This window comes from Physeter macrocephalus, chromosome 2 (genome assembly GCF_002837175.3).
Source record: "Physeter macrocephalus isolate SW-GA chromosome 2, ASM283717v5, whole genome shotgun sequence".
Taxonomy (NCBI): domain Eukaryota; kingdom Metazoa; phylum Chordata; class Mammalia; order Artiodactyla; family Physeteridae; genus Physeter; species Physeter macrocephalus.
The window spans coordinates 15,894,408-15,921,605 of NC_041215.1; the positions used below are offsets into that span (position 1 = coordinate 15,894,408).

Consider the following 27,198-nt stretch of genomic DNA (forward strand, 5'->3'; position numbering starts at 1 on the left):
GAGGCTACATCACAGGACCCACTTACCTTGGCAAGTACAACGAACACCTCCAGGGCAGAGATTCACTCGACTGTGACTCAGAGTTTTACGCACTCAGAGATGAACACTCTCAGAAGCACAGGTCTTGAGGGTGTGTCGTGGCCAAGCCCTGCCTCTGTGATAGAAACTGGCTCTCCATCTTCCACAGTGATTGTACCTTCCATGACAACACCCTCCCCTGAGCCATCCACATTACCAGAGAGGAGCCCAACCTCTCCTACCCCTGTGACCTCACTTCTCACCCATGGTCTGGGGAAGACCAAAGACACATTGGGTAGAAGTGTGGAACCTGTGTCCAGTTCACCTTCAAGTGAGATCAGCACCACCACTGAGATAGGGTCCACCTCTGAAGCCTACACAGGTACAGATGCAATTCCGCCCTCCAAAAACACAGCTGGGACCCACCGGGACAACACAAGTTCTGGACATGAAGCACATTCCTCTGCCCCAGCTGACTCAGAGCCATCCAAAGTCACGTCTCCAATGCTTACTCCTTCCACCCCTACGCACAACAGTGTTTCCACATCAGTGCCTCACTCTTTAGAAACTACAATGTTCGAGAAACACTCCACATCCCAAGTGTGGAACCTGTGTCCAGTTCACCTTCAAGTGAGATTAGCACCACCACTGAGATACTGTCCAGCTATGAATCCTCCACAGGTACAGATGCAATTCAGCCCTCCAAAAACACAGCTGGGACCCACCGGGACAACACAAGTTCTGGACATGAAGCACATTCCTCTGCCCCAGCTGACTCAGAGCCATCCAAAGTCACGTCTCCAATGCTTACTCCTTCCACCCCTACGCACACCAGTGTTTCCACATCAGTGCCTCACTCTTTAGAAACTACAATGTTCGAGAAACACTCCACATCCTCTCTGACTCCTGAACTGAGGAAGACCAGCAACGTCCAGCAGAACAGCTCAGCCATAGAGAAAATCACCGTCCTTTCCAAAGTACAAACTGATACAACTACTGAGATCTCTAGGAACGAACCGATCTCCTCTAGCAGCACATCCAACCCTGACCTGGGTAAGTCCACGACGTCGCCAGACATTCCCGCAGGCATCATCACGAGGCCCTCTGCCTCTCCTGTTACGACAGAATCTGCAGAAGTGACCATGACCACTCAAACAGGTCCCAGTGAGGCTACATCACAGGACCCACTTACCCTGGGCACTGCAACCAACACCTCCGCGGCAGAGATTCACTCGACTGTGACTCAGAGCTTTACGCACTCAGAGATGACCACTCTCAGGAGCAGAGGTCCCGAGGATGTGTCTTGGCCAAGCCCTGCCTCTGTGACAGAAACTGGCTCTCCATCTTCCCCAGGGAATGTACCTGCCATGACAGCACCCTTCCCTAAGCCATCCACATTACCAGGGAGGAGCCCCTCCTCTCCTAACCCTGTGACCTCACTTCTCACCCGTGGTCTGGGCAAGACCAAAGATACATTGGGTAGAAGTGTGGAACCTGTGTCCAGTTCACCTTCAAGTGAGATCAGCACCACCATTGAGATAGGGTCCACCTCTGAGGCCTCCACAGGTACAGATGCAATTCAGCCCTCCAAAAACACAGCTGATCACAGGACCCACTTACCCTGGGCACTGCAACCAACACCTCCGCGGCAGAGATTCACTCGACTGTGACTCAGAGCTTTACCCACTCAGAGATGACCACTCTCAGGAGCAGAGGTCCCCAGGATGTGTCTTGGCCAAGCCCTGCCTCTGTGACAGAAACTGGCTCTCCATCTTCCCCAGGGAATGTACCTGCCATGACAGCACCCTACCCTGAGCCATCCACATTACAAGGGAGGAGCCCCTCCTCTCCTAACCCTGTGACCTCACTTCTCACTCGTGGTCCTCTCTAACTCCTGAACTGAGGAAGACCAGCAATGTCCAGAAGAGCTCAGCCATAGAGAAAATCACTCTCCTTTCCAAAGTACCCACTGATATGACTACTGAGATCTCTAGGACCGAACACATCTCCGCTAGCAGCACTGAGATAGGGTCCACCTCTGAAGCCTACACAGGTACAGATGCAATTCCGCCCTCCAAAAACACAGCTGGGACCCACCGGGCCAACACAAGTTCTGGACATGAAGCACATTCCTCTGCCCCAGCTGACTCAGAGCCATCCAAAGTCACGTCTCCAATGTTTACTCCTTCCACCCCTATGGACACTACTGTTTCCACAACAATGCCTCACTCTTTAGAAACTACAATGTTTGAGATACACTCCACATCCTCTCTGACTCCTGAACTGAGGAAGACCAGCACCGTTCAGCAGAAGAGCTCAGCCATAGAGAAAATCACTCGACCGTCCAGCAGAACAGCACAGCCACAGAGAAAACAGCCGTCCTTTCCAAAGCACCCACTGATACGACTACTGAGATCTCTACGACCGAACACAACTCCGCTAGCAGCACATCCATCCCTGGCCCTGTTCAGTCCACGATGTCACCAGACATACCTGCAGGCGTCATCACCAGGCCCTCTGCCTCTCCTGTTACGACAGAATCTGCAGAAGTGACCATGACCACCCAAACAGGTCCCAGTGAGGCTACATCACAGGACCCACTTACCCTGGGCACTGCAACCAACACCTCCGCGGCAGAGATTCACTCGACTGTGACTCAGAGCTTTACCCACTCAGAGATGACCACTCTCAGGAGCAGAGGTCCCGAGGATGTGTCTTGGCCAAGCCCTGCCTCTGTGACAGAAACTGGCTCTCCATCTTCCCCAGGGAATGTACCTGCCATGACAGCACCCTTCCCTAAGCCATCCACATTACCAGGGAGGAGCCCCTCCTCTCCTAACCCTGTGACCTCACTTCTCACCCGTGGTCTGGGCAAGACCAAAGATACATTGGGTAGAAGTGTGGAACCTGTGTCCAGTTCACCTTCAAGTGAGATCAGCACCACCATTGAGATAGGGTCCACCTCTGAGGCCTCCACAGGTACAGATGCAATTCAGCCCTCCAAAAACACAGCTGGGACCCACCGGGCCAACACAAGTTCTGGACACGAAGCACATTCCTCTGCCCCAGCTGACTCAGAGCCATCCCATGTCACATCCCCAATGGTTACTCCTTCCACCACTAGGGACACTCTTGTATCCACATCAATGCCTCACTCTTTAGGAACTACAATGTTTGAGATACACTCCACATCCTCTCTGACTCCTGAACTGAGGAAGACCAGGACCGTCCAGCAGAACAGCACAGCCACAGAGAAAATAGCCGTCCTTTCCAAAGCACCCACTGATACGACTACTGAGATCTCTAGGACCGAACACATCTCCGCTAGCAGCACATCCATCCCTGGCCCTGTTCAGTCCACGATGTCGCCAGACATACCTGCAGGCGTCATCACCAGGCCCTCTGCCTCTCCTGTGACGACAGAATCTGCTGAAGTGACCATGACCACCCAAACAGGTCCCACTGAGGCTACATCACAGCACCCACCCACCTTTGGCACTACAACTAACACCTCAGGGGCAGAGATTCACTCGACTGTGACTCAGAGCTTTACGCACTCAGAGATGACCACTCTCAGGAGCAGAGGTCCCGAGGATGTGTCCTGGCCAAGCCCTGCCTCTGTGACAGAAACTGGCTCTCCATCTTCCACAGTGATTGTACCTGCCATGACAGCACCCTCCCCTGAGCCATTCACATTACCAGGGAGGAGCCCCTCCTCTCCTACCCCTGTGACCTCACTTCTCACCCGTGGTCTGGGGAAGACCAAAGACACATTGGGTACAACCTTGGGAGCAGTGACCACCTTACCTCCAGCTTTGAGTAGTCCCATAGTTGAGATAATTTCCACCTCTGAATTTTCCATAGATACAGAGAAAATTCTTCCTTCCATATACACAATAATGAGTACTGGGGGTTCTAGCAGTTCTGGAGATGAACTAAGTTCCTCTGTCCCAATTTTTCCTGCGTCCTCTAGCACCACATATCCTATGGGTACTGCTTCCTCCGTGTATGAGACCACTCTTTCCACATCAATGCGTTCCTCCTTTGAGACGAAGACACTTTCCCATCTGACTCCTAGACTGAAGGAGAAAAGAATAGCCTTGGATTCCAGCTCAAGCACACTCACAAACACACCAACATCGCCTCTGTCCACTCATGGTTTGAAGGGTCCCAAGACTGATGTTATGTCTTCTGTGAAAGTATCAGCACCAGATCAGCCTCTGTCTACACAGTATACTGACATTCCAATGGAAACAGTCACACGCTTTTACACTTCTCCCTCCATTACAGGGTCTGCTGGCGTAACTGTCCCAGAATTCAATCTTTCTGTGCCTGTATCAGAAAATACACGTTACCTAAGCACAGATATGCTGTCTTCAGCTGAGACCATTTTTGCTAATAACACACTAACACCTTCTTTGTCAGAGGCCATGGCTTCCTTTGCTACATCTGGAGTTCCAGGTGCCATCTCAGTCAGTCCTTTTTCTAGGACAGAATCAGGCCCTGGGGATGCTACTATGCCCACCACTGCAGAGAGTCTACCTTCTTCAGCTTCAATACCATTCCCCTCTTTGACCTTCCGTACCACTGATTCTTCAACCACCCCAGTCTCCCATTGGATTACTTCCTCACCCGCTACCCCAAGAACAGTAGACACCAACCTTGAGGCAGAGAGCCGAAGCACTGCTGCATTACCCTTGGTTACAGCCAGTACTTTGCAGACTTGGACCCAACCAGTTAGGACATCTTTACCACCCATTATGGATACCAGAATGACAGAGAGTGTTGGTTTGGGAACAGTGACAAGTTCTTCTCAAGTTCTTCCACACTCAACCCAGTTGACAAGTAAGGACCCCCTGCTCCTACACTCTCATTATTTGGGGCTCATAGAAAATGGCTTCTTTTCCGACAGGTAAAAAGGAGTTAATTAGGAGTTTATTACTGCACCAGAAATTCCTTTAGCAAACATATATGTTGATCTGTTTTCATGTCCAGGCATTGAAATAAGCACCGGGGAAACAAAGCTAAATAAGCAAGTAGTTGAATAGTACCATGATGGATGTTGTAACATTACAGCTAATGTTGATGATGACAATAATGATAACAAATGTTTATAGAACACTTATTCTGTGTCAAATGCTGTTCTATTAAGCTCCTCATTGGAACACAGTTTGAGAAGGGACTATTATAAGCCCATTCTACAAATGAGTCAACTGATACAGAGAGAGGTTGAGTAATTTGATCAAGATCATTAAAGCTGGTAAGTGATAAGAACTCAGACTAGGGTTTCCCTGGTGGCGCAGTGGTTGAGAGTCCGCCTGCCGATGCAGGGGACACGGGTTCGTGCCCCGGTCCGGGAAGATCCCACATGCTGCGGAGCGGCTAGGCCCATGAGCCATGGCCGCTGAACCTGTGCGTCCAGAGCCTGTGCTCTGCAACGGGAGAGGCCACAGCAGTGAGAGGCCCGGGTAACGCAAAAAAAAAAAAAAAAAAAAAAAAGAACTCAGACTATATGGCACTAGGAACCCGTGTTCTTAGCCATTAGGCTAGGCAGGAGTGGTCCAAGAGATAGGAGAAAAAGCAAGAGATTCTGACCTCACAGAAGCCAGAGGAAGAGAGAGTTTTAGGAAGGAGGGATGGTCAGTTCCATCAAATGCTACAGAATAGCCAAACTGAAATGAGGTGAGAAGTTCTCTGACAACATGTGGGTCCTCAGGGATTCTAATGAAGGGAGCATCAGTGAGTTTTAGAGGACTGAAACAACAGTTGGATACATGGATAAAGGAGATAAAAGGAGAGATTGGATAAAAGGAGAGATTCCTCCTTTAAAATGGATAAAAGGAGAGATTCCGCCTTTAAACTGAGCATGTTTCTATATTGAGAAGAGAGTCAGCAAGGGAAAAGGGAAAGAAAAAGGTGAGTGAATGAAAATCGAGGGAACAAAGTACCTATGGATGTGGGAGGTACTTAGGACCTAGGAGGAGAAACACCGCCTCCAAAAGAACAGTAGATGAGGTAGGGAACTTCTTGAGAGGATTCCATTCCTTGGATAAGTTGAATTTGATGCCAGATTTTGTTCTGGAACAAATCCAACAAGGCCCTCCAACTACTCCAGCACCTGTTCACTAGACAATATGTACAGAAGGGTGATTTGATTATTTCCCAAACTAGTTTTAACAATTCACAATCAGGTTAGACACACTGATGGCTACTGACCCATGTCTTAAAACGTGGCTTGATAGTTGAGTGATGGGTGTTCAGTAAGCAAGTGATGAGTGGAATGGAAAGAAGGTAGGACTGTGGTTGGATGGGAGGAAGGAAGAAAGGAAGAATGGAGTGATAGATAAATGAAAGAAGAAAAGATGGATGTATAGAAGGATGATTGTATAGAGGGAAGGATGAAAATAAGGAAGATGGATGGAAGAAAGGATTGAAGGAAATAAAGATTGAAGGAAATACTGTAGGGATGAAAAGCTGCAAAGAAAGGAGAGAGGAAATATGAAAGGAGAGATGCATGGTAAGAAGAAAGGATAAAAGAAAGGATGGATGGAAGAATAAATGGGTAGATATAGGGATAGATGGACAGAAAGATGGATGAATCTCTGGGTGAATGGATGGACACAGTCCTAGTTCCAATCCATACAGATGGTTGAGAAGAAATGCGTTGTATAGTCAAATTAAGTGGATCTATTTAGACCATGTTCTCCTTCTGGATGAGATGAGTTACTCTAGGTCTCTTCCCTACCCTCTCCTGCAGGGACTGATGGCATTGTGGAGCGTATCACAAAGATATCCAATGAAGCAGCACATGGAGACACCACCGTCCATGTCCCCCTGGCATCCACGTCTGCTAGTCTTAGAGGTAGGTTCAACTTTGCTTATTTCCCAGTAATCAGACTTATGCCTTTATTTCCTGTTCCAGAGGGATGAAATGTTTGTTTCTTTAGAGAAAGAACTATGTGCAGTTGCCATGGGCTTCCCTGTCTCAACTGGATCTTTGTCAAGTTGTTACCAGGTAGATGTTACTTTTCATTCCCTCATAACATGCTGAGTGAGTTTAGTTCAAGGTTGGATATGTCAACTTCACAAATCTGACCCAGTTTAACTTAATTCTGAAAGTGCTTATTAATAATTTACTGTGTGTTAGAAACTATGACATAACCTAAGGATGCACAAATGAAAATAGATCAGCATTGCATCCATGGAGCTCTCAGTCCAGTAGAGGAGACAGCAAAGGAACAAAATAATTATGATGCAAGTTTAAAAAAATTTTTTATTGGAGTATAGTTGATTTATAATGTTGTGTTAGTTTCAGGTGTACAGAAAAGTGAATCAGTTACACATATACATATATCCACTATTTTTTAGATTCTTTTCCCATATAGGCCATTACAGAGTATTGAGTAGATTTCCCTGTGCTATAGAGTAGGTCCCTATTAGTTATATGATGCAACTTTAAAGTATTTGAATGTAGAAGGAAGGCTTCATGGAGGAGGTAACATTTGAGCTAGGTTTGAAAGGATGAAGAGGAATTTAGCAGGAAGACAAGGAGAACTGATGAAGACATTCTGGACAGAAGGGAGAGCTGCATGCAAAGGCACAGGGAAGGGTAAAATCTGGACATATTTGGGAGGTACAAATAATTCAACTTTGCTAAACTATGAAATATACAGATGAGATGGTGGGAGATGAGACTGTAGACGGGCAGAAAACAACATTCAGAAAACCTTTTAAGCCCTTGTAATGCTTGGATGCCCTTTAACAAAAGGACAAAAAGTTTGTGGCCAAAAAAGTCTGACAAACATGTTGCTCCTGGAAATTCCCTGGTGGTCCAATGGTTAGGACTCTGTGCTTCCATTGCAGGGGGCACGGGTTTCAATCCCTGGTCAGGGAACTAAGATTCCACAAGCTGCATGGTGTGGCAAAAAAAAAAAAAAATGTTGCTCCTTCCTAGAGGGTAATAACGTGCATAAGCATGTTAAAGGCTCTGAGATATCCTGCTGTAAAGAAACTTGTTTAGCCTTATTCAACACAGGGTTTTACATAATTATTTGATTGTATAATTTTTTCCGCTGAAAGGCACCTACTAACATGATACAGTATTATTGGTCTGCCTGAGTGTTTAAGAGGTGCACGTGTATATAGCAAGGGGTTCTCCTCACCACATGGCTAAACGGTAAAGTTCCCCATACCCATTAAGTTTCTTCCAACATTTTTAAAAATTTTATTTATTTATTTATCTGTTTGTTTATTTATTTATTTATTTTCGGCTGCGTTGGGTCTTCGTTGCCGCACGCGGGCTTTCTCTAGTTGCATCCAGCAGGTGCTACTCTTCATTGCGGTGTGCGGGCTTCTCATTGCAGTGGCTTCTCTTGTTGCAGAGCATGGGCTCTAGGCATGTAGGTTTCAGTAGTTGTGGCACGTGGGCTCAGTAGTTGTGCCTCCGGGGCTCTAGAGTGCAGGCTCAGTAGTTGTGGTACACAGGCTTAGTTGCTCCGCGGCATGTGGGATCTTCACGGACCAGGGATCGAACCCATGTCCCCTGTATTGGCAGGCAGACTCTTAACCACTGTGCCACCAGGGATGTCCCATTTTCCAACATTTTTAGAGACCAGACTACTTTACCAGTACATTTTGGAAGCTTTTTGCCAGATCCAGGCTTTGGACAGAGTCACCACCAATCAGTTTATTAATCTTATCCTGTGACCCAGGTATCTTTGGTTGGCTCCCCCCCAGAAGCAGACATAAGTTAAGGATGTGGGCAAGTAGTTTATTTTAGGTGGGGGGTGGTCCCAGGAAGCGCTGGAGAAGAGAAGGAAAGGAAGTCAATGCAAGGTGCTTTCCTGAGCAGGTCACAGCTGTGGGCAAAAGAGTGTCAGTTCCACTAGGGACCTCTAGGAGACAGCATAGAACACCTCACCTAGCCAAGTGGCTGGCGTGTTTATCATCCAACTTCCTTCCATTGTTGGCCATGGGCTGCTTGGTCCTGGAGGTAACCTTCAGCACTTGCAGCCTGCTGGACACACAGGCTAAGTGAAAGCCCTTAGGTGCAGAGCTACAGGGGCTGCATTAGGGTCCCGTTGTGATTACATACTGCAGCAGTGAGTGCTTACGGGATATGAGTGAGGCATTGCCAGTTGGCTACACCAGATCACTTGGAAATGGATCACTGAGCTTCAGGTGATAACCAATATTTAGATGGAAAAGTTTATGAGGGATAGCTAACCATATTCATTGGCTTCTTTCAATATAGAGCGGGATTTCTCAACCTCAGTACTATCGATATTTTGGGCAGATAACTACTTGTTGTAGGGGGCTGTAGGATGTTCAACAGCATCCCTGGCCTCTGCTCACGGGATGCCAGTAGCACCCTCCATATACACACAGCTGTGATACCAAAAATGTCTCCTGACATTTCCAAGTGTCTCCTAGGAGCAAAACTGCCCCAGGTTGAGACCACTAAATTAGAGAATCCTTGAGGACCCCACCCCCATGGTCATTTTCTTCTTACATCCTTCCTTTCCATCCTGGCCCCCACAAGATCCTGAAACTCGGTTAGGGAATTAATAACCTGCAGTGGTTGAGAGCATAGGTCTAGGATTCAGAGAGAACTAGGTTCAAATTTCCATACTATCAGTCAGTAGCTGTGTGATCTTGGCAAATGATGATCTCTGAGTTTCTGTCTTTTCCCTGGTCTGTAAAATGACAAGAATAATAGGACATACACTCGGTGTTCTTGTGAGGCTCAAAAATACAAGGCATGTTAGGTAATTTGCTCATCATCATCAACAGCATCATCTTCATCATCAAATACATATTAAACACATTAGGACGTCTACTCTTGGAGATATGTTTTTTAGGGTATACCCAGCAACACAAGGACATTGTTCCACCATCAGAGTCCAAATCCTCCTCATTTTGTCCCTCTCCCTGCAGCAACCTCCAGTAGGCTTTGTGGTCTTTATAGAGAAGCTTCCCTGTAGTTCTTCCTCCTTCCTGGGGACCTTTTTCTGAAGGCCTGGTCAGTAGCTGCTGTCTCAGCCAATGTCACTCTACTCTTCCTCAGAGACTGAATTCCAGTCACCCTGGCCAGCTAGCAAGGTTCCTGGCAAATTCAATTCAGTAAACATTTATTGTATATTAGAAGTCCAAAGAGTAGGAGTAGTAATAATGTGTGGTTGTAGCTACTAACAGTAGCAATAACTCTAGCAATAGGCAGCAGCAGCAGTAGTAGCAATAACAGTAGTAATAGGTGGTAATAGTAGTAGTAACAGCAGTAATGGTTGGTAGCAGCAGTGGTAGCATTAACAGTATTAATAACAGCAGAAATGGTAGGTAGAGGCAGTGATAGTAGTAACAGTAGTAATAACTCTAGCAATAGTAGATAATAGTAGACTGTAGTAGTAGTGGTGGTAGTAGTAACAGTAGCAATAACAGTGGTAATAGGTGGTAATAGTAGTAGTAACAGCAATAACAGTAGTAATAGGTAGTAATAGTAGTAGTAACAGCAGTAATGTTGGGTGGTGGCAGTGGTAGTAGTAACAGTAGTAATAACAGCAGAAATGGTAGGTGAGAGTAGTAAGAGTAGTGAGAAAGAGTAGTAGCAGTAGGTAGTAGCAAGAGTAGTAATAACAGTGGTAATAGTAGATAAATAGTAGTGGTTGTAGTGGTAACATCTTATTACAAACCAGGAGGCATTGTGCTTGGTGCATTTTTATCAAGACTCTGAGCTGACCACTGTACTTATTCCTACTTTACAGATAAGAAAATGGAGGTCTAGCAAGATCTGACAACTTAAAGAGCCACACATCTGTTTAGTGGAGGAGCCAGAATGCTAATGTGGCTTAAGAGCCCAAGCTCTTAAGCACAAAGATATATGATCTCTCTCAAGTCAGAGGAGACCTGCTAATGTACATATTCATCCATGTATTTGTTCATTCATTCATTCATTCAACAAATATTTGTTGAGCACCTACAATATGCCAAGCAGTCAGACATCAGTAGATATTACCAGGCAGACTGGGAGGGGTGGTACAGTGCAGGTTCAGACAGTATGATGAGGAAATATTGAGAAGGGAGAGATGGATTCCTACATGGATTTGTAAAGGTAGATTTGAGCTAGGGTTTGAAGAAGGGCAGAACATAAAACCGATGAGAGATGGGCATGGCAGGTAGAGAAAACAGCTTGAACAAAGGCTCAGAGGGAGAGTACAGAGAACATCTGGGAACAGGGGGTGGTCAAGAATTCATGGAGGAGTTCCCACATCTATTTCTCTGACTGTTATTCATTGAGGAGATAATAAATATATCAGAGAAATTTATAGAAAGTGACTAGAACTTTGAGGACTTTGTTTTATAAATACAAAAAAAAAAAACAACAAACTTGAAACCCATTTTAAAAAATCCATTTGTGTGGGACTTCCCTGGTGGCACAGTGGTTAAGAATCGCCTGCTAATGCAGGGGACACGGGTTCAAGCCCTGGTTCAGGAAGATCCCACACGCCACGGGGCAACTAAGCTCGCGTGCCACAACTACTGAGCCCACACGCCGCAACCACTGAAGCCTGTGCACCCTAGGGCCTATGCTCTGCAACGAGATGCCACCACAATGAGAAGCCCGCGCACCGCAATGAAGAGGAGCCCCCACTTGCCGCAACTAGAGAAAGCCCGAGCGCAGCAACGAAGACCCAATGCAGCCAAAAAAATTATTTTTAATCCATTTGTAACCTCATTCCTTAGCGAATGGCAATATTAACCACAGTCTTGTGGGCTATCCGTGCTTGGCCAAACTTCCCTGGATCTCCTTCTCACTTCCTGAATAGTTTATTGAAAAAGGTAAAGTTCTTAGACTTACATGAATTACAGTTTAATTCCTGGTCTTGACACTCTAGATGTAATTAAATATCAAAAATCTCTGCGTACTGGTTCCAGTAGCTACTTACTTGATGATCTTGGATATATTGCTTAACCTCTTATCTGTAAAGTGTGGGGAGAAATATCTACATCAAAATAGGTAGTGGGTGCATTAAATAAAGTCAAGTCTTTGGATGTACTATCTAAAAATTTTAACCTCCCTGAGGATCAGCTCTTTCATCCATAAAATATAAGTGATTACTGTGTAATAATTTTAAAGGTTTAAAATGATAATTAATATAGGATACTTAACAAATGAGAGGTCTCCAGCTATGATATTATTATTTGTAACCGAAAGTGGGGCCCAACTGCTTACCGCTCAAAAGCCAATAAAGAGGCAAGGTTGGCGGAAAGGAAAGTTTGCTTTATTTTGGATGCCAGCAACTGCGGGGAGAGGGGAGGGCAGACTCCTGTCCAAAGGCCAACTCCCACCCCCACAACCAGTGGGCAAGAGCTTTTATAGACGGAGGGAGGGGGCTACATGCAGAAACAACACAGTCAGCTCTCACAGTCATCTTGAAATTGGTCATCAGTGGTCTGACCAGCGTCATCTTGATTGTTTTAAGTACAGTTAATCTTCAGTTTTAGGGTCGGTTTGTTTCCATTTCTTTGAGGCAAATTCTCGGAATTGTGGCAGCTTATGTCATGGCTACGGTCTGGTCATCATGTAGTTAACTTCTTCCACCTGGTAGGGGTTTCAGTCTCTACAAGACAGCTCACAGGATACGGCTCAGAATATTATCTATAGCCCTCGAGAAGGACCTAAAAGTCCTTGACTTTGCTTAATGACTAAACTATTATTTAGTCTTGTTTGACTGCTTTTCTTTGTTTCTGCATTTTCTCACTTCTCTGATTAAACTTATTCTTTGGCTAAAGTGTTTCCACAGACAAAAGGCAGGCTGAGGACATGGGGGTCATAGACAATAGGGTCCTGCTCCATTTCAGTATCATATTCTCAACTGTCAGTTCCCAACCAGGGATGCGTATGAAGAAACTGTCTGTGGTGACAGAACACTTGCCCAGATGATAGCCTGAATGACAGGCTCAGGATCTCTGTGAAGGTGTGTTCAGAATAGACAGATATTTTTTTCAAAGCTAAACAAATAATTATCATCACAGCTCTGGTTAAAAAATGAGCAGTGGTCTAATTTTCTGGATCATACTTTTTCTCTCTTCGTTCTCCTACTTTCACTCATTTTAGATTAAAGATTATTCCAATATGGTCCTGAGGTATTTATACTCTCTTGAACTTGGGCAATATAGCTGCCACTCTGTCTATAGTTAATAAAAAGAGAAATTAGATTTATTCGGATTTCAGAGAGCTCTTTCATTTTATGTGCATGGATCTTACTTTTTAAAAGATTTATTTATTTATTTTATTTATTTTTGCCTGCGTTGGGTCTTAGTTGTGGCATGCAGGATCTTCCCTGAGGCATGCAGGATCTTTCTTTGCAGCACACGGGCTTCTCTCTAGCTGTGGCATGCAGATTTTCTCTCTCTAGTTGTGGTGCGCAGGCTCCAAGGAGTGTGGGCTCTGTAGTTGTGGTGCGTGGGGTCCAGAGCACATGGGCTCTGTAGTTTGCGGCATGCAGGCTCTCTTGTTGAGGCCCATGAGCTCAGTAGTTGCAGCACGCAGGCTTAGTTGCCCCACGGCATGTGGGATCTTAGTTCCCTGACCAGGGATTGAACCCACATCCACTGCAGTGGAAGGTGGATTCTTTACCACTGGAGCACCAGGGTAATCCCATGCATGGATCTTTTTTAAGGAAAGTTTTACTCCATTATGTTTTTGAGTTTTGTTTCTGTTGTTATTCTGATTTCTACCTGAGAAAAAAATGATAAACCTTATGTCGGTTTCCATTTTCAATTTTTTCACTGTTCTCTTTTTATTTTCATGCTCTTAATATTTATAATAAACTCATAAACTGATTTTTAAATATATTTTCTTGGCCGCCACACGGCATGTGGGATCTTAGCTCCCCAACCAGGGATCGAACCGGTGCCCCTTGCATTGGAAGTATGGAGTCTTAACCACAGGACCACCAGGGAAGTCCTATAAACTGATGTTTTAAAATTCTGTTCCTGTTCTAAATAAATACTTTTAAACAAACAAACAAAAAAAGAATTCATGGAGGAGTTGCAGCCCAAGGTGAGTCAGGTAAGGTGAGGGAATGCCAATCACAATTCCTTTTCCCATTCCAGAATCATCACTGGCACACCCCAGGCAGACATTTCTCTCCCTTTCCTGATGTGGAGAAAAAATAAGCGATTGCCAACCCAGTATGTAGTAATCATGTGTCCCTCCTACAATTCACAGGACTATCAACAGGAGGGACAGAGAGGGCAGAGACCACTGCCATGGTTCTGAAGACCACTCCCACAGTGACTTTGACTACCAGAGTCTCTACTCCCACTTCAGGTATGCTGTCTCTCCTTAGGACATCAGATAAAACAGCCAGCATAAGCACAACAGGAATGATCATCACAACCCCAGATGTTCCAAAGATGAGAGCCTCATTTGTCACCAGACCTGGAGACAAGACCAGCACAGTAGTTCCCATGACAACCCCATCTATTTTCAATAGAGGACCAAAGACTACACCCTCACTGGTCCCTAGTTCTGGGGCAGAGACCAGTGCAGCTGTTCCAACTCTGACTGTTTCCTTTGGTGGGCCAGAGACCACAACCTCATGGGTCACCCATCCTGCAGAGACTAGCCCAATTGTTTCCAGGGCAATCCTGAATGTTTCTCGTAGTGAATCAGACAGCACACCCCCAACAGCTACAAGTTCTAGGGAAGAAGTCAGTTCAGCTGTTCCAACTCCGACTGTCTCCCCTAATGTACTGGGGATGGTGACCTCACTGGTTACCAGTTCTGGGGCAGAGACCAGTACAACTTTTCCAACTCTGACTGATTCCATGCACAAACCAGAGACAACAGCCTCATGGGTCACCCATACAGAAACAAGTTCAGCTATTCCAACTATGACTGCTTACCCTGGGAAGCCAAATACAACAGTTTCACTGGTCACCCATCCTGTAGACACCAAACCGACTGTTCCCAGGACAACCCCCAATGTTTCCCATAGTGAATCAGACACCACATTCTCAGTGGCCACCAGTCTTGGGACAGAAGTCAGTTCAGTTGTTCCAACTCGTACTGTCTCAGCTGGTGTACCAGATATCATGACTTCACAGGTCACTAGCTCTGAGACAGACACCACTATGGCTATTGTACCTCTGACTCTTTCTCCTGGTGAACCAGCAACCACAGTCTTAATGGTCACCCATTCCAGTGCAGAGACAAGCACAAGTTTTCCTGCTTCAAATATTTTTCCTCATTTACCAGAGATCACAGCCGCACCATCCATCCCACCTGGGTTGGAGACTAATACAGCTCTTCCAAATCAGACTGTTTCTCTCAGTCCACCAGAAACATCCTCTCTCTTCACCACAACTGTGACCAAGACAGCCAGAGTTAATCTAACTCCAACAGCTTCATTTGGTGTTCCTGCAGAAACAGCCTCACTCTCCACCCATCCTGGGACAGACATCAGCGCAACTATCTCAACTTCAGCTCTTTCCCGTGGTTTACCAGAGACCACAGGCTTACTGGCCACCAGGCCTGCAACAGAGGCCAATACAAGTACCCCAGCTCTGACTGTTTCCCCTGGCGTTCTTGGGCCTTTCAGGACCCCTACAACAATTGTTAGGCTTTATCCTGTACCTTCCTGGAGCACAGAAACCTCACCACCCACAAACTCAGTTGGACTCCCAGAATTTCCCAAGACCGTGACAGGGGACACCATGACCTTGATAACATCAGAGACTCCGACACCACCTAAAACCAGTCATGAGGAAGGATTAAGTACAACCACTGTCCTGAAAACCACCACTGTTGAGACCACTCATTTAGCTGTCACAGGTTCAGGTCCCACTGTGGCCAAGACCACAATCACCTTCAATACACTGTCTGGAAGTCCTTTTGCCCCTGTGACCACACCTGGAACCTCTACCTTGGCCTCTGTGAGTGTGACTTCAGGAACAGGTAAGAATAACTTTTTTATTGTGGTCAAATATAATTTATATATATATATATATGAAATATTTGCCATCGTAACCATTTAAAATGTACAATTCAGCAGCATTAATTACACTGACACTATTGTGCAACCATCTCTACTGTTTTCAATCACCCTGAACAGGGTCTGTGAACCCATTAAGCAAGAATTCCCCCTTCCCCACTCCCTCTAGCCCCTGGTGACCTCTAATCTACTTACTGTCTCTATGAATTTGCCTATTATAGATACTTCATATAAGTAGAATCATCCAAAGTATTTTTCCTTTTGTGTCTGGGTTATTTTGCTTAGCATAATGTCTTCAAGGTTCATCCATGTTGTAGTGAATATCAGAACTTCACTCCTGTTTAGGAGGAATAATATTCCATTGTATGGATGTAGCTCATTTTATCTGTCCTGGAGCAGATAAAATATCTGTCCTGGTCCATCTCTTGATGGACACTCAGGCTGTCTCCACCTTTTGGCTATGGTGAATAATGCTGCTATGAACATGGGTGTACACCTGTCTGAGTTCCTGAGTTCCTGTTTCCATTCCTTTTGGGTATACACCTAGAAGAGAAATTGTTAGGTCTCTCTCTCTCTCTCCATCTCCCTCACTATTCTCAGTCCAACATTACAGAAGTCCAAGAACTATGCTGTCAAAGGTCAAACTTTGTCTTTGGAGAGCTGGGTATTGGGAGAAACTCAACGAGCAAGGACAAAACTATATGTCATGGATGAAGAGAACACAAATAAGGCTGGAAACACACATAAAATTGCTGTCCTTATTATTTATTTGATGAGGTCGATATTATTCCAGGCACCTATTAAATCTCCACAATATTGAGGGTGATTTGATCATTATTTTCTTTGAGGTTAATGGTTATGAGGATGAAATTATCAGGAGCATCAGAGTATGAGGCAGTTAACTCATAAAGAATAACCATCTTTATTTATTGATGAATCTCAAAGAAAGCACTCAGTAAGGTCTGTGAGCTTGTGTTTCCAGTTCTACACTTCACTCCTTTCTTTCCTTTTTTTTTTAAGTCTTTACTGAATTTGTTACAGTATTGCTTCTGTTTTATGTTTTTGCTTTTTTGGCCGCGAGGCATGTGGGATCTTAGCGCCCGGAACAGGGAATGAACACGCACCCCCTGCATTAGAAGGTGAAGTCTTAACCACTGGACTGCCAGGGAAGTCCCCCTTCACCCCTTTCTTAACCTTCTCCCATCATCTTACTCTTTCTTTCTGCCTCTCTCTGCAGGTTATAACCATCAATACTGGATCCCCACCACCAGCAGTGGGTAATGAGGGCTCAGATATTCCCATGACCCTGGGACCCTTCCTCCCTCAGCCTGCTCCCTGGGAGGAAACTATGCCCCATCCCCCAGATCCTCAGCCCCACAATAGCCTCAGACCAGCAAAAGTCTCAGGTTAAGCCAAGGTAGAGATGCAAATTTCCATTAATAACTCTAGCCTCTCGTTGCTTCATGACAGGATCCAACAATTTTATTCTTTCAGCTCCGGTGACCTCTACATTCTCTCCAGGACCTCCAACATCTCTGACCTCCACCCCCAGCTCTACAAGTAGGAATCTAACCTCTGGGTCATGAAATTCCAAATCCCATCTAGTGGCTGATGGACTCTTGCATGGTCTGGACCCTGATGCCCACGCAGCCTCAACCTGTCCCACTGTCTACCTTGCTCCATAATCCAGCCTCACTTCTGTTCCTGCAGGGCCCAGACATCCTTCCATCCTCATGCACTTACTGTTTTTGGAACTCAGCTGTGCTTGGTTCCTCCTTGTCCTCCAAATCTCATCTCAGCATGTTCTTGCTCAGACCATCTCCTAGAAAATAGCTTTTTCCCATAGCTAATCTCTATTCTATTCCTATTGATATGAACATTTCCTTCCTGGAAATTACTGCTATTCTGTGGGCAAGGATGTGGATAAAAGGGAACCCTTGTACACTGTTGGTAGGAATGTAAACTGGTATAGTCACTGCAGAAAACAGTATGGAGGTTTCTCAAAAAACTAGAAATAGAACTACTATATGCTCTGTGCTTTGTGACCACCTAGAGGGGTGGGATAGGGAGGGTGGGAGGGAGGGAGACGCAAGAGGGAAGAGATATGGGAACATATGTATATGTATAACTGATTCACTTTGTTGTAAAGCAGAAACTAACACACCATTGTAAAACAGTTATACTCCAATAAAGATGTTAAAAAAAAAAAAGAACTACTATATGACCCAGCAATTCCACTCTTGAAAAAAACAAAAACTAATTTGAAAATATACCTGCATTCATAGCAGCATTGTTTACAATTGCCAGGATATGGAAGCAACCTAAGTGTCCATCAACAGATGAATGGATAAAAAAAGGGGTGTGTGTGTGTGTGTGTGTGTGTGTGTGTGTGTGTGTGTGTGTGCACAACGGAATACTACTCAGTCATAAAAAAGGACAAAATTTTGCCATTTGCAGCTACATAGATGGACTTGGAGGGTATGATGTTAAGTGAAATAAGTCAGACAGAGAAAGACAAATACTGTATGATCTTACTTATATGTGGAATCTAAAAAATACAGCAAACTAGTGAATATAACAAAAAAGAAGCAGACTCACAGATGTAAAGAACAAAGTAGTGGTTACCAGTGGGGATGGGGGGAGGGGCAAAACAGGGATTGGGGAGTGGGAGGCATAAGCTACTGGGTGTAAGATAGGCTCAAGGATGTATTGTACAACAAGAGGAAAATAGCCAATATTTTGTAATAACTGTAAATGGAAAGTAACCTTTAAAATTGTATAAAAGGGACTTCCCTGGTGGTCCAGTGGTTAAGACTCCGAGCTCCCAGTGCAGGGAGCACGGGTTCAATCCCTGGTCGGGGAATAAGATCCCACATGCCGTGCAGCACAGCCAAAAAAATAAAATAAATAAAAATAAATAAAATTGTATAAAAAAATTTAAGAATTTTTTAAATAAATGTAAGCTTGTTAATAAAATACATGAGATGCACATTTAAAAAAATTTTTATTGTGGTATAGTTGATTTACAGTGTTGTGTCAGTTTCAGGTGTACAGCGAAGTGAATCAGTTATACATATACATATAGCTACTCTTTTTTAGATTCTTTTCCCATATAGGCCATTACAGAGTATTGAGTGGAGTTCCCTGTGCTATACAGTAGGTTCTTATTAGTTAGCTATTTTATATATAGTAGTGTGTATATGTCAATCCCAATCTCCCAATTTATCCCTCCCCCCCTTTCCCCCCTGGTAACCATAAGTTAGGGTTAATAAGATATATAAGATGCACATCTTTAAAAATTACTGTTATTTTGATTTTCTTGACTGCTCAAGTATTTGTGGCTTAAGGCCTGAGCACAGAGGTCTTGGTCCCTCCAGTTCCTACAAAAATGTCCATGACATGTCAGCCTTTGGACACTCCAGGATAAGAGGGTTGAGGTTTCCTTTCAAGTTGATGTTGCACTTCTAGGACAAAGGTCCCTTCTCCTCCACTGGCTGGCTGAGGAGCGGGGGGAGGGGGGTATCCCAATGGGATATCTCAGTCTTCACCTACTAGACACTATGGGCAGAGAGATGGCACTAGTCCCTTCCCCCCTTAAACAGCTCAGGCCTAAGACTGATGGGTCTCCTCTCTCTCTTTCTCCCTCCAGTTGCAGGCATGGGCCCAGCCCTGGTGCCGTGCACCCTTAATTTCACCATCACCAACCTGTTATATACCCCAGACATGGGGCACAGAGGCTCTGTAAAGTTCAACTTCACTGAGAACACTCTGAATCGCCTGGTAAGAGACCTTCAATGCCTTCGCTGGCCTGCCTTGTGCTCACCCCACCCAGTCCCTCAGCCCATCTTGCTCATGTCCCTCCCCCTTCTCCCAAGCTTGGTCATCTGTTCAAGAACACCAGTATCGGCCCACTGTACTCTGGCTGCAGACTGACCCTGCTCAGGTAAGACTCCGCCCCTCCTTACAACCTGAAGGGCTGCACTGTCACAGGCAAGCTCACCTGGAGGTGAAGACCTGAACGTGACAACTACAAGGTGAGAACCATAAATGACTGGGGCCTTCCAGGAATTCAGCAGAGAAGACATATACCCTGGCTGAGTGTATCAGAGAGGGCTTCCTGAAAGAGGTGGTTGTCAAAGGTCTTAAATTATTTGGATAAGCAGATGCATGGAGCATTCACACTCAGCAGTCAGAAAGGGCAACACTGACTCATTAACTAAACATGAAGTGAGGTACCTCAGGACACGCCCTGTGACAGGTGCTAAGGGCACTGAAAGAATCAGTCATGGGCCCTTCCCTCAAGGTGCCCACAGTGTAGACAGGACAACGCCATATGGACTTAAAACTATAATATGAATGTGGTTAGTACAATGATAAAGCACTTCACAGTGGCCATAAGAGCCCAGAGAATGGACTCTTAGCTCCATCTAGGGGCGCTGAGTGGAGGCTGGCTGGAGAAGGTGATGCCTGAGCCAAGTGTTGACAGTCGAGTGTGCATTTGCCAGAAGAAACATTGGCATGGATATTTCAAGGGCTGGCATACCTTAAGTAACGGGATAGATGTGAGAAATATCATGGTACATGAGAAAAGGTCTGTGAGAGTAGAGTGTGGGGCAAACTGAATGAATGAGGGAGGAGGGAAGAAGGGAGGAAGGGAAGCGGGGAGGGAGGGAGGGAGGAAGAGAGAGAAGGAAGGAAGGAAGGAAGGAAGAAAGGAAGGGGAAAAGAAAGAGCTAGGGAAAGAGGTTGCTGAGTGGATAGATAAATTAAGTGTAGTTGCATGAATGGTGGATGAATTGTGGGATGAGTTTGGACTAGTAAATATCATCAAAAGTTCAGACTGGAGCTGGGGCCAAAGGTCAAACCAAGGAATTTTCACAGTATTTTGCACAGCAAAAGCACGGCTTGCAGGATTTGTGGGATCTTAGTTCGCGGACCAGGGGTTGAACCCGTGCCCCCTACAGTGGAAGTGCGGAGTCCTAACCACTGGACCACCAGGGAATTCCCAAGGTCAAGCATTAATGGTCTCAGTGTCCAAATACATGACATCACATCCTGTTTCTGTCACTAGCCGTGTGATGTTTGGGAAGTTCTTTAACATCTGCATGACTCTGTTTTCTCAACTATAAAGTGGGAATCATATCAGCATCTAGCTCATAGAGTTGCTGAAAAGATAAAAAGAGATAGCAAATGTAATAGTAGATCACCCAGTAGGTGTTCCATAAATATTATCAACTAGTAGGTGTTCCATAAATATTAGTTATACTTACTCAGAGCTGTAGGAAACCACGCAACCATTGTAAGCAGAGTCTGAAATGGTATAGTTTATTTTAAGTAGAACACTGGTAGGTATGGGGGTGGAAAAATTTGCTGTGATGATGGAACAGCAGGTGGGGAGACCAGTGAGATGTCAGACTGGACCTGATATTGCTTGGATCGGCGGGGACAAAGGATGGGGAAGGTCCAGAAAGCCTCCTACATCTCTGGCTCTGGCACTGATATAGAAACGTGGGAGAAGGAGCAGGTTCTGCATTTTTAGGGGGGAAGATAATAAGCTTAATTATCTTCCCATTGGAATCTAATGGGTCTGGAAGACATCCTTGAGGCTGTTGGTTACGTGGCACAGAGCTCAAGAGGGAGGTCTTGGCTAGAGAGAGAGAAACTGGACTTCATGATAATAAAGCTGGTAGCTGAAAAAAGTGAGTATGAACCAAATAATCCAAGAAGAATGAGGGGAAAAAGAAGAGAAGTTGGCTGAGGGTGAAGACGAGAAGATCAGTCACTTTATGGAGTAGGAAGGTACCTAGATGAAGAGGACCCAGAAGAGACCATGGCTGAGAAACCAGACAAGACCCAGTAAAGAGAAATGTCATAAACCAACGCGCGGGTGTGGGGGTCAGTCTGAAGGAGGGAGATTGTTACTGACAAGGGTTCTTGGCCTACTTAATCAACAGAAATTGATGAGAGGCCAGACAAAAAATTCAGGCAAGGCTTTATTGGGGCCCCTGCTGTGGCAGTGGGGAGCAAGAACAAGCAATAGGTCCCCTTGCTTGCTCACTCCCCAAGATGGGGGGCGAGTTGGATAAAGAGATGCACGAGGGTGGCTTATATGGGGCGAGGGTAGGGGTGTGTCCAGGGGTTGGGCCACCTCTTTGGTGGTGTTGTGTGCAGGGGGCATGAGTAGTACCCTGCTTTTGCTCCCAACACCCTGCTTTTGCTCCCGGCTCTTCAGAAGTGGCAGTTGGGTTTTTTGGTCTCTTTGTATCTTGTTGTCCATGATTTGCCCCAACTGCGCATGCATGCAGTTATTTTTAGTCCCTTATAGTTTCTTTGTATTTTGTTGCTTGAGGAGACATTTGTCCAGGTGCAAGCACAGCAGCAAAGGGTCCCAGCCAGTCTCAAGATGAACAAAGTATATAACTCTCCCACACCTCTGAATGCCCCTATTCCTCTGTCCCTGCCACCCTAGGACTGAAAAGGATGGGACAGCAACTGGAGTGGACGCCATCTGCACCTACCATCCTGACCCCATGCATCCCGGGCTGGACAGAGAAAAGTTGTACCAGGAGCTGAGTCAGCTGACTCATGGAGTCACCCAGCTGGGCACCTACACCCTGGACAGTAATAGGCTCTATGTCAATGGTGAGTGTCCATGTGGGGCCGGTGTCTCCTACAGTCCATGTCTCTCTATACCAGTATTTCTCACCCGGGGAAGATTCTGCACCCCAGGGGATACTCGGCAACATCTGGAGACATTTTCAAGTCATGACTGGTGGGGTGCTAACAACATTTAGTGGGTAGAGGCAGGAAGTGCTACTGAACATCTCACAATGCGTAAGGCAGCTCCCCACCAAAATGAATTCTCTAGACAAAAAAGTCAAAAATGCTGAGTTTGGACTTCCCTGGTGGCGCAGTGGTTAAGAATCTGCCTGCCAGTGCAGGTGCCATGGGTTCGAGCTCTGGTCCAGTTAGATCCCACGTGCCGCGGAACAGCTAAGCCCGTGGGCCACAGCTGCTGAGCCTGCGCTCTAGAGCCCGCCAGCCACAACAACTGAGCCTACATGCCACAGCTACTGAAGCCCGTGCGCCTAGAGACCATTCTCCGCAACAAGAGAAGCCATCGCAATGAGAAGCCCGCGCACCGCAACGAAGAGTAGCCCCCGCTCACCACACTAGAGAAAGCCCGTGCACAGCAACGAAGACCCAACACAGCCAAAAATAAATAAAATTAATTTATTAAAAAAAATAATGAGCCCCAAGGTAATGCTAGATTTGTACCAGAACTATGAATCTGTGTACAGCAATTTCTCAAACTCAGCTTTTTTTTTTTTGGCTGCGTTGGGTCTTCGTTACTGTGCGCGGGCTTTCTCTAGTGTGGTGAGCGGGGGCTACTCTTCGTTGCGGTGCACGGGCTTCTCATTGCGGTGGCTTCTCCTGTTGCGGAGCACGGGCTCTACGCGCGCAGGCTTCAGTAATTGTGGCTCGCAGGTTTCAGAGCACAGGCTCAGTAGCTGTGGTGCACGGGCCCAGCTGCTCCGCGGCATGTGGGATCTTCCCACACCAGGGCATTGGCAGGCAGATTCTTAACCACTGCGCCACCAAGGAAGCCCTCACTTTTTTTTTTAATACACCATACTTAAGTGGGATCCATTCCAGGAATACAAGGATAGTCCAACATCTACAAATCAATCAATGTAATACAACACACCAACAAAGGAAGGATAAAAATCACATGATCATCTCAATAGATGCAGAAAAAGCACCTGATAAAATTCAACACCCATTCATAACAAAAACCCCCACTGAAGATGGTACAGAGGGAACACATCAAGCCCATCTATGACTAACCCACAGCCAACATAACACTCAATGGTGAAAAGCTGAAAGCCCTTCCCCCAATACCAGAAACAAGACACTACCTATACCCAACATAGCATTGGAAGTCCCAGCCACAGCAAACAGACAAGAAAAAGAAACAAAAGACACACAAACCAGAAAAGAAGAAGAAAAACCATCACTACCCGCAAATGACATAACATCTAATTCTAAATTCTACATCCGTTTGGGGTAATTTTTAAAAAACCACTGACCTCTTTTATTTCTTCCTTCTATTTAATAATTTAAGACATTATCATTTTATTTAAATCTGCAACTGTAATGACTATTAATTTTGCTTTTTTTTTTTTTTTACATACACATATTTCCACTCATTTTTTTTTTAGATTATTTTCCCATATAGGCCATTACAGAGTATTGAGTAGAGTTTCCTGTGCTCTACAGCCCCACTTCTCACTTCTGACCAGGATGGGTTTCTCTCTTGGTTGGGGCCCCTATACCAGGAAGGCAGGCAGGCACTCTGAACACCTAGGGGATCCAAGCTTCGGACACACTGGGCATCAGCCTAGAATCCAGGAAGAAAGAGCATTTGGAAGGGTGACCCTTAACGAGGGCTCTGAGGGTCAACGCACAGCTGTGGTGAGGTTGACTGGAATTACTCAGCTTCCCTCCTCTCTGTCCCCAACCTAGGGATAGAGTTTGGCAACTCACACTTTATCACCGTTGCCCCATCAGGCGGGCAGGAGACATCTTGGTCCTTTATGACTCCCATTTTAGCAAAGAGGAAAACAGACTTACAGAGAGGGGAAGGGAACTGTCCACACCCACAGTAGGTTTTTCGCCAATCTAGGTCCTGAGGTTCTTCGGAGTTCACATTTTTTCCCTTCACCTTGGCCACTGCAGGGGCCAGTTTAAGATTCCTCCCAACCCCTTATAAGCTGCACAACTTATATGCTTCATTGTGTTCACTCATTCAGCATTTACCAAGCATCTACTATAAGCCAGGCCTTGTGCCCGACACCAGAGACAGACAGGCTACATGTACAGCCTATCCTAGTGTAAGCCCCAGTGGGGCAAAGACTGTTTGATTCGGCAGTATATTCCCCAAATGTAAATGGAACCTGACACATTGTAAGCTTTCCATAAATATTCACTGGATGTAGGGATAGATTGGAGGGAGGTTGGAAGGGCAGATGGCAGGGTGGATGTATATTTGGGGGCAAAAATGTGTGAACATAAATATTATGAGAGTCTCTTGTTGGGGGCTTGCTGGTGAGGTGGCTAAGGAAGGGTCATTTCTAATCCAAAGGTCAGGAAAGCCTTTATAGTGGAGATGACATTTGAGTCTGATCCTAGAAGATGCATAGATGCTCACCTGGTACAGAGGGAATGACACTCAGAAAGAAGCCCCACATGGACAAGGCAGGGTTATCTGGGCTTGTTCCTCGGCCTCCCCTTAATGTGTGACTTTTTTGTTTCCAGGTTATAATGAACATGGTCCAGATGAGCCTCTTACAAGTATGTATCTTTTCATCCACTGTCCACTTCAGTCTCCAATGGTCTTGAGCCAAACTTTTCTTCTCACTGACAAAGGGAGCTTGCCCCAAACTCAGGCCAGGTCTCCTGAGTGGGGGCAGGGTATCAGTGGGAGGAAGGATGCTGAGTCCTTTGTTTCTTTTTAGACCTGCAGCCATGGTATTGGCTTTCCGAATTTTCCACACCCTTCTGGGTTGGAGAAAGAAATTTGAATGAGAGTTCGCTACAGAAATAAGGGTTCAGGTCAGATAATGACCTGTAGTCCATGCCTCCTGATAACAAAACCTTTTAATAGGGGCCGCAGAATGGGCCTTGGTGTCAAGTTGCAAACTCTGGTGGCTACTCAGTGGTTTGGCCAAATTTGTCCATTCACTCATCCAATGATCACTTCACCTATCTTTTCACCCATCCATTCTTCCATTCTCCTAGTTATCCCTTCTCTCAGACTTCTTCCTTCCTCCCTCCCTCCTTCCCTCCCTCCCTTCCATCCATCTATCCATCCATCCATCCAACCATCCTTCTGCCTATTCACCTGTTTGTCTTTCTTTCCTTCTGCACTTCCATTCATCTCTCAACTTTTCTTCCTTGTGTTTATTCTTCTTTCCTTCTCTTTGATCCTCCTTGTGTCCATTCTTCCTCTGCCCGTCCAAGTATCCCGTCTGTCTGCCTGTATTTCTGCCCCTCCACCTGTCTGTCCTCTTTGTTCAGTCTCTCTCTTGTTTACCCACTCACACTCTCTTGGGTTCATTTCATTCACAGGCTTCCTCATCCCTCTACTCACACAATCACCCCTTCGCTCACTCTCATTAATGGTAAACCTATGAATGGTTTCTAGAGCCCAGGTGAGCCTGGGGGCTTCTGGAGCCCAGGTGAGCCTGGAGGCTTCTCCCACTCTGTGGGGGCTCTGTTCCTCCCTAAGGACTGCCCTTTCCATAGCTCCTGAACCAGCTACCACATTCCTGCCTACTTCATCATCACCTGTACAACTAGAATCCACCACAGGTATTGGGGGCCCCTTTTCCTTCCCAAGAGAAGCTCTCCAGCCCCACACATCCACCGGCCAATGTAACACAGGAGCTGGGAGGCCAGGGGGTGCAATTCTGATTTTAGGGCAATCATGCTGATCACAAAGATTATACCAATAATTCAATCTGATGCTGGCCCTCATGGAGCCCCCAGTCTTGTGAGACTAACCGATTATTATAACATAATGTGGTATGGTCTTGGGATGAGGCATCTAGCACAATTTGGAAGGGAAAGGCTTTCTGGAGAAAGTTTCACATGACCTGAGTCTTTAGAAAAAGTAGGACTCATCCAGGCAAATAGGGGATGAAAATTTTCCTAGCAGATGGGATTCCATGAGCAAAATGTCAGTGGTCAAAAGCAGCAGAGTGTACGGGGAAAATTGAGAAGAATTTGGTTTGCATAAAGCTTAAAGCTTAAACTGGAGTAGATGGATAAATTAAGCTGAAAGGTTGGCAAGAACCAGATTAAGAAGGACTTCAAGTGCCAGATTAAAAAAAGTTGAACTTAGGGACTTCCCTGGTGGTCCAGTGGTTAAGACTCCACACTTCCACTGCAAGGGGCATGGGTTCGATCCCTGGTTGGGGAACTAAGATCTCACATGCCGCATGGCGAAAACATTAATTAATTAAAAAGTTGAACTTAGTGCTGAAGGCCATAGGTAGCCACGGGTGATACTAGAGCAGTGGTGACAGTAGTGAGATTTTTATTTAAGAAAATTTCTTCTAGTGTTCAGTGTAGAGAACATCCTTTAGACAGGGCATCCAGTGAGTCTGCTGGGGTGTTG

General features: G+C 45.7%; 1 protein-coding gene across 1 annotated transcript in view; it reads left to right on the forward strand.

Moving 5' to 3' along the window:
* The window catches only part of LOC102985248 (mucin-16), a 97,875-nt gene that overhangs the window by 55,542 nt on the left and 15,135 nt on the right, over nt 1–27,198 (forward strand). The window contains exons 6-18 of the mRNA XM_055091348.1: nt 130–400; nt 700–1,054; nt 2,468–3,564; nt 3,691–4,863; nt 6,776–6,880; nt 14,351–15,979; nt 17,254–17,289; nt 17,511–17,576; nt 19,666–19,796; nt 19,892–19,959; nt 22,486–22,658; nt 25,335–25,370; nt 26,325–26,390. Coding sequence (XP_054947323.1) covers nt 130–400; nt 700–1,054; nt 2,468–3,564; nt 3,691–4,863; nt 6,776–6,880; nt 14,351–15,979; nt 17,254–17,289; nt 17,511–17,576; nt 19,666–19,796; nt 19,892–19,959; nt 22,486–22,658; nt 25,335–25,370; nt 26,325–26,390 — 5,206 coding nt within the window. The remainder of the gene's footprint in view (nt 1–129; nt 401–699; nt 1,055–2,467; nt 3,565–3,690; nt 4,864–6,775; nt 6,881–14,350; nt 15,980–17,253; nt 17,290–17,510; nt 17,577–19,665; nt 19,797–19,891; nt 19,960–22,485; nt 22,659–25,334; nt 25,371–26,324; nt 26,391–27,198) is intronic.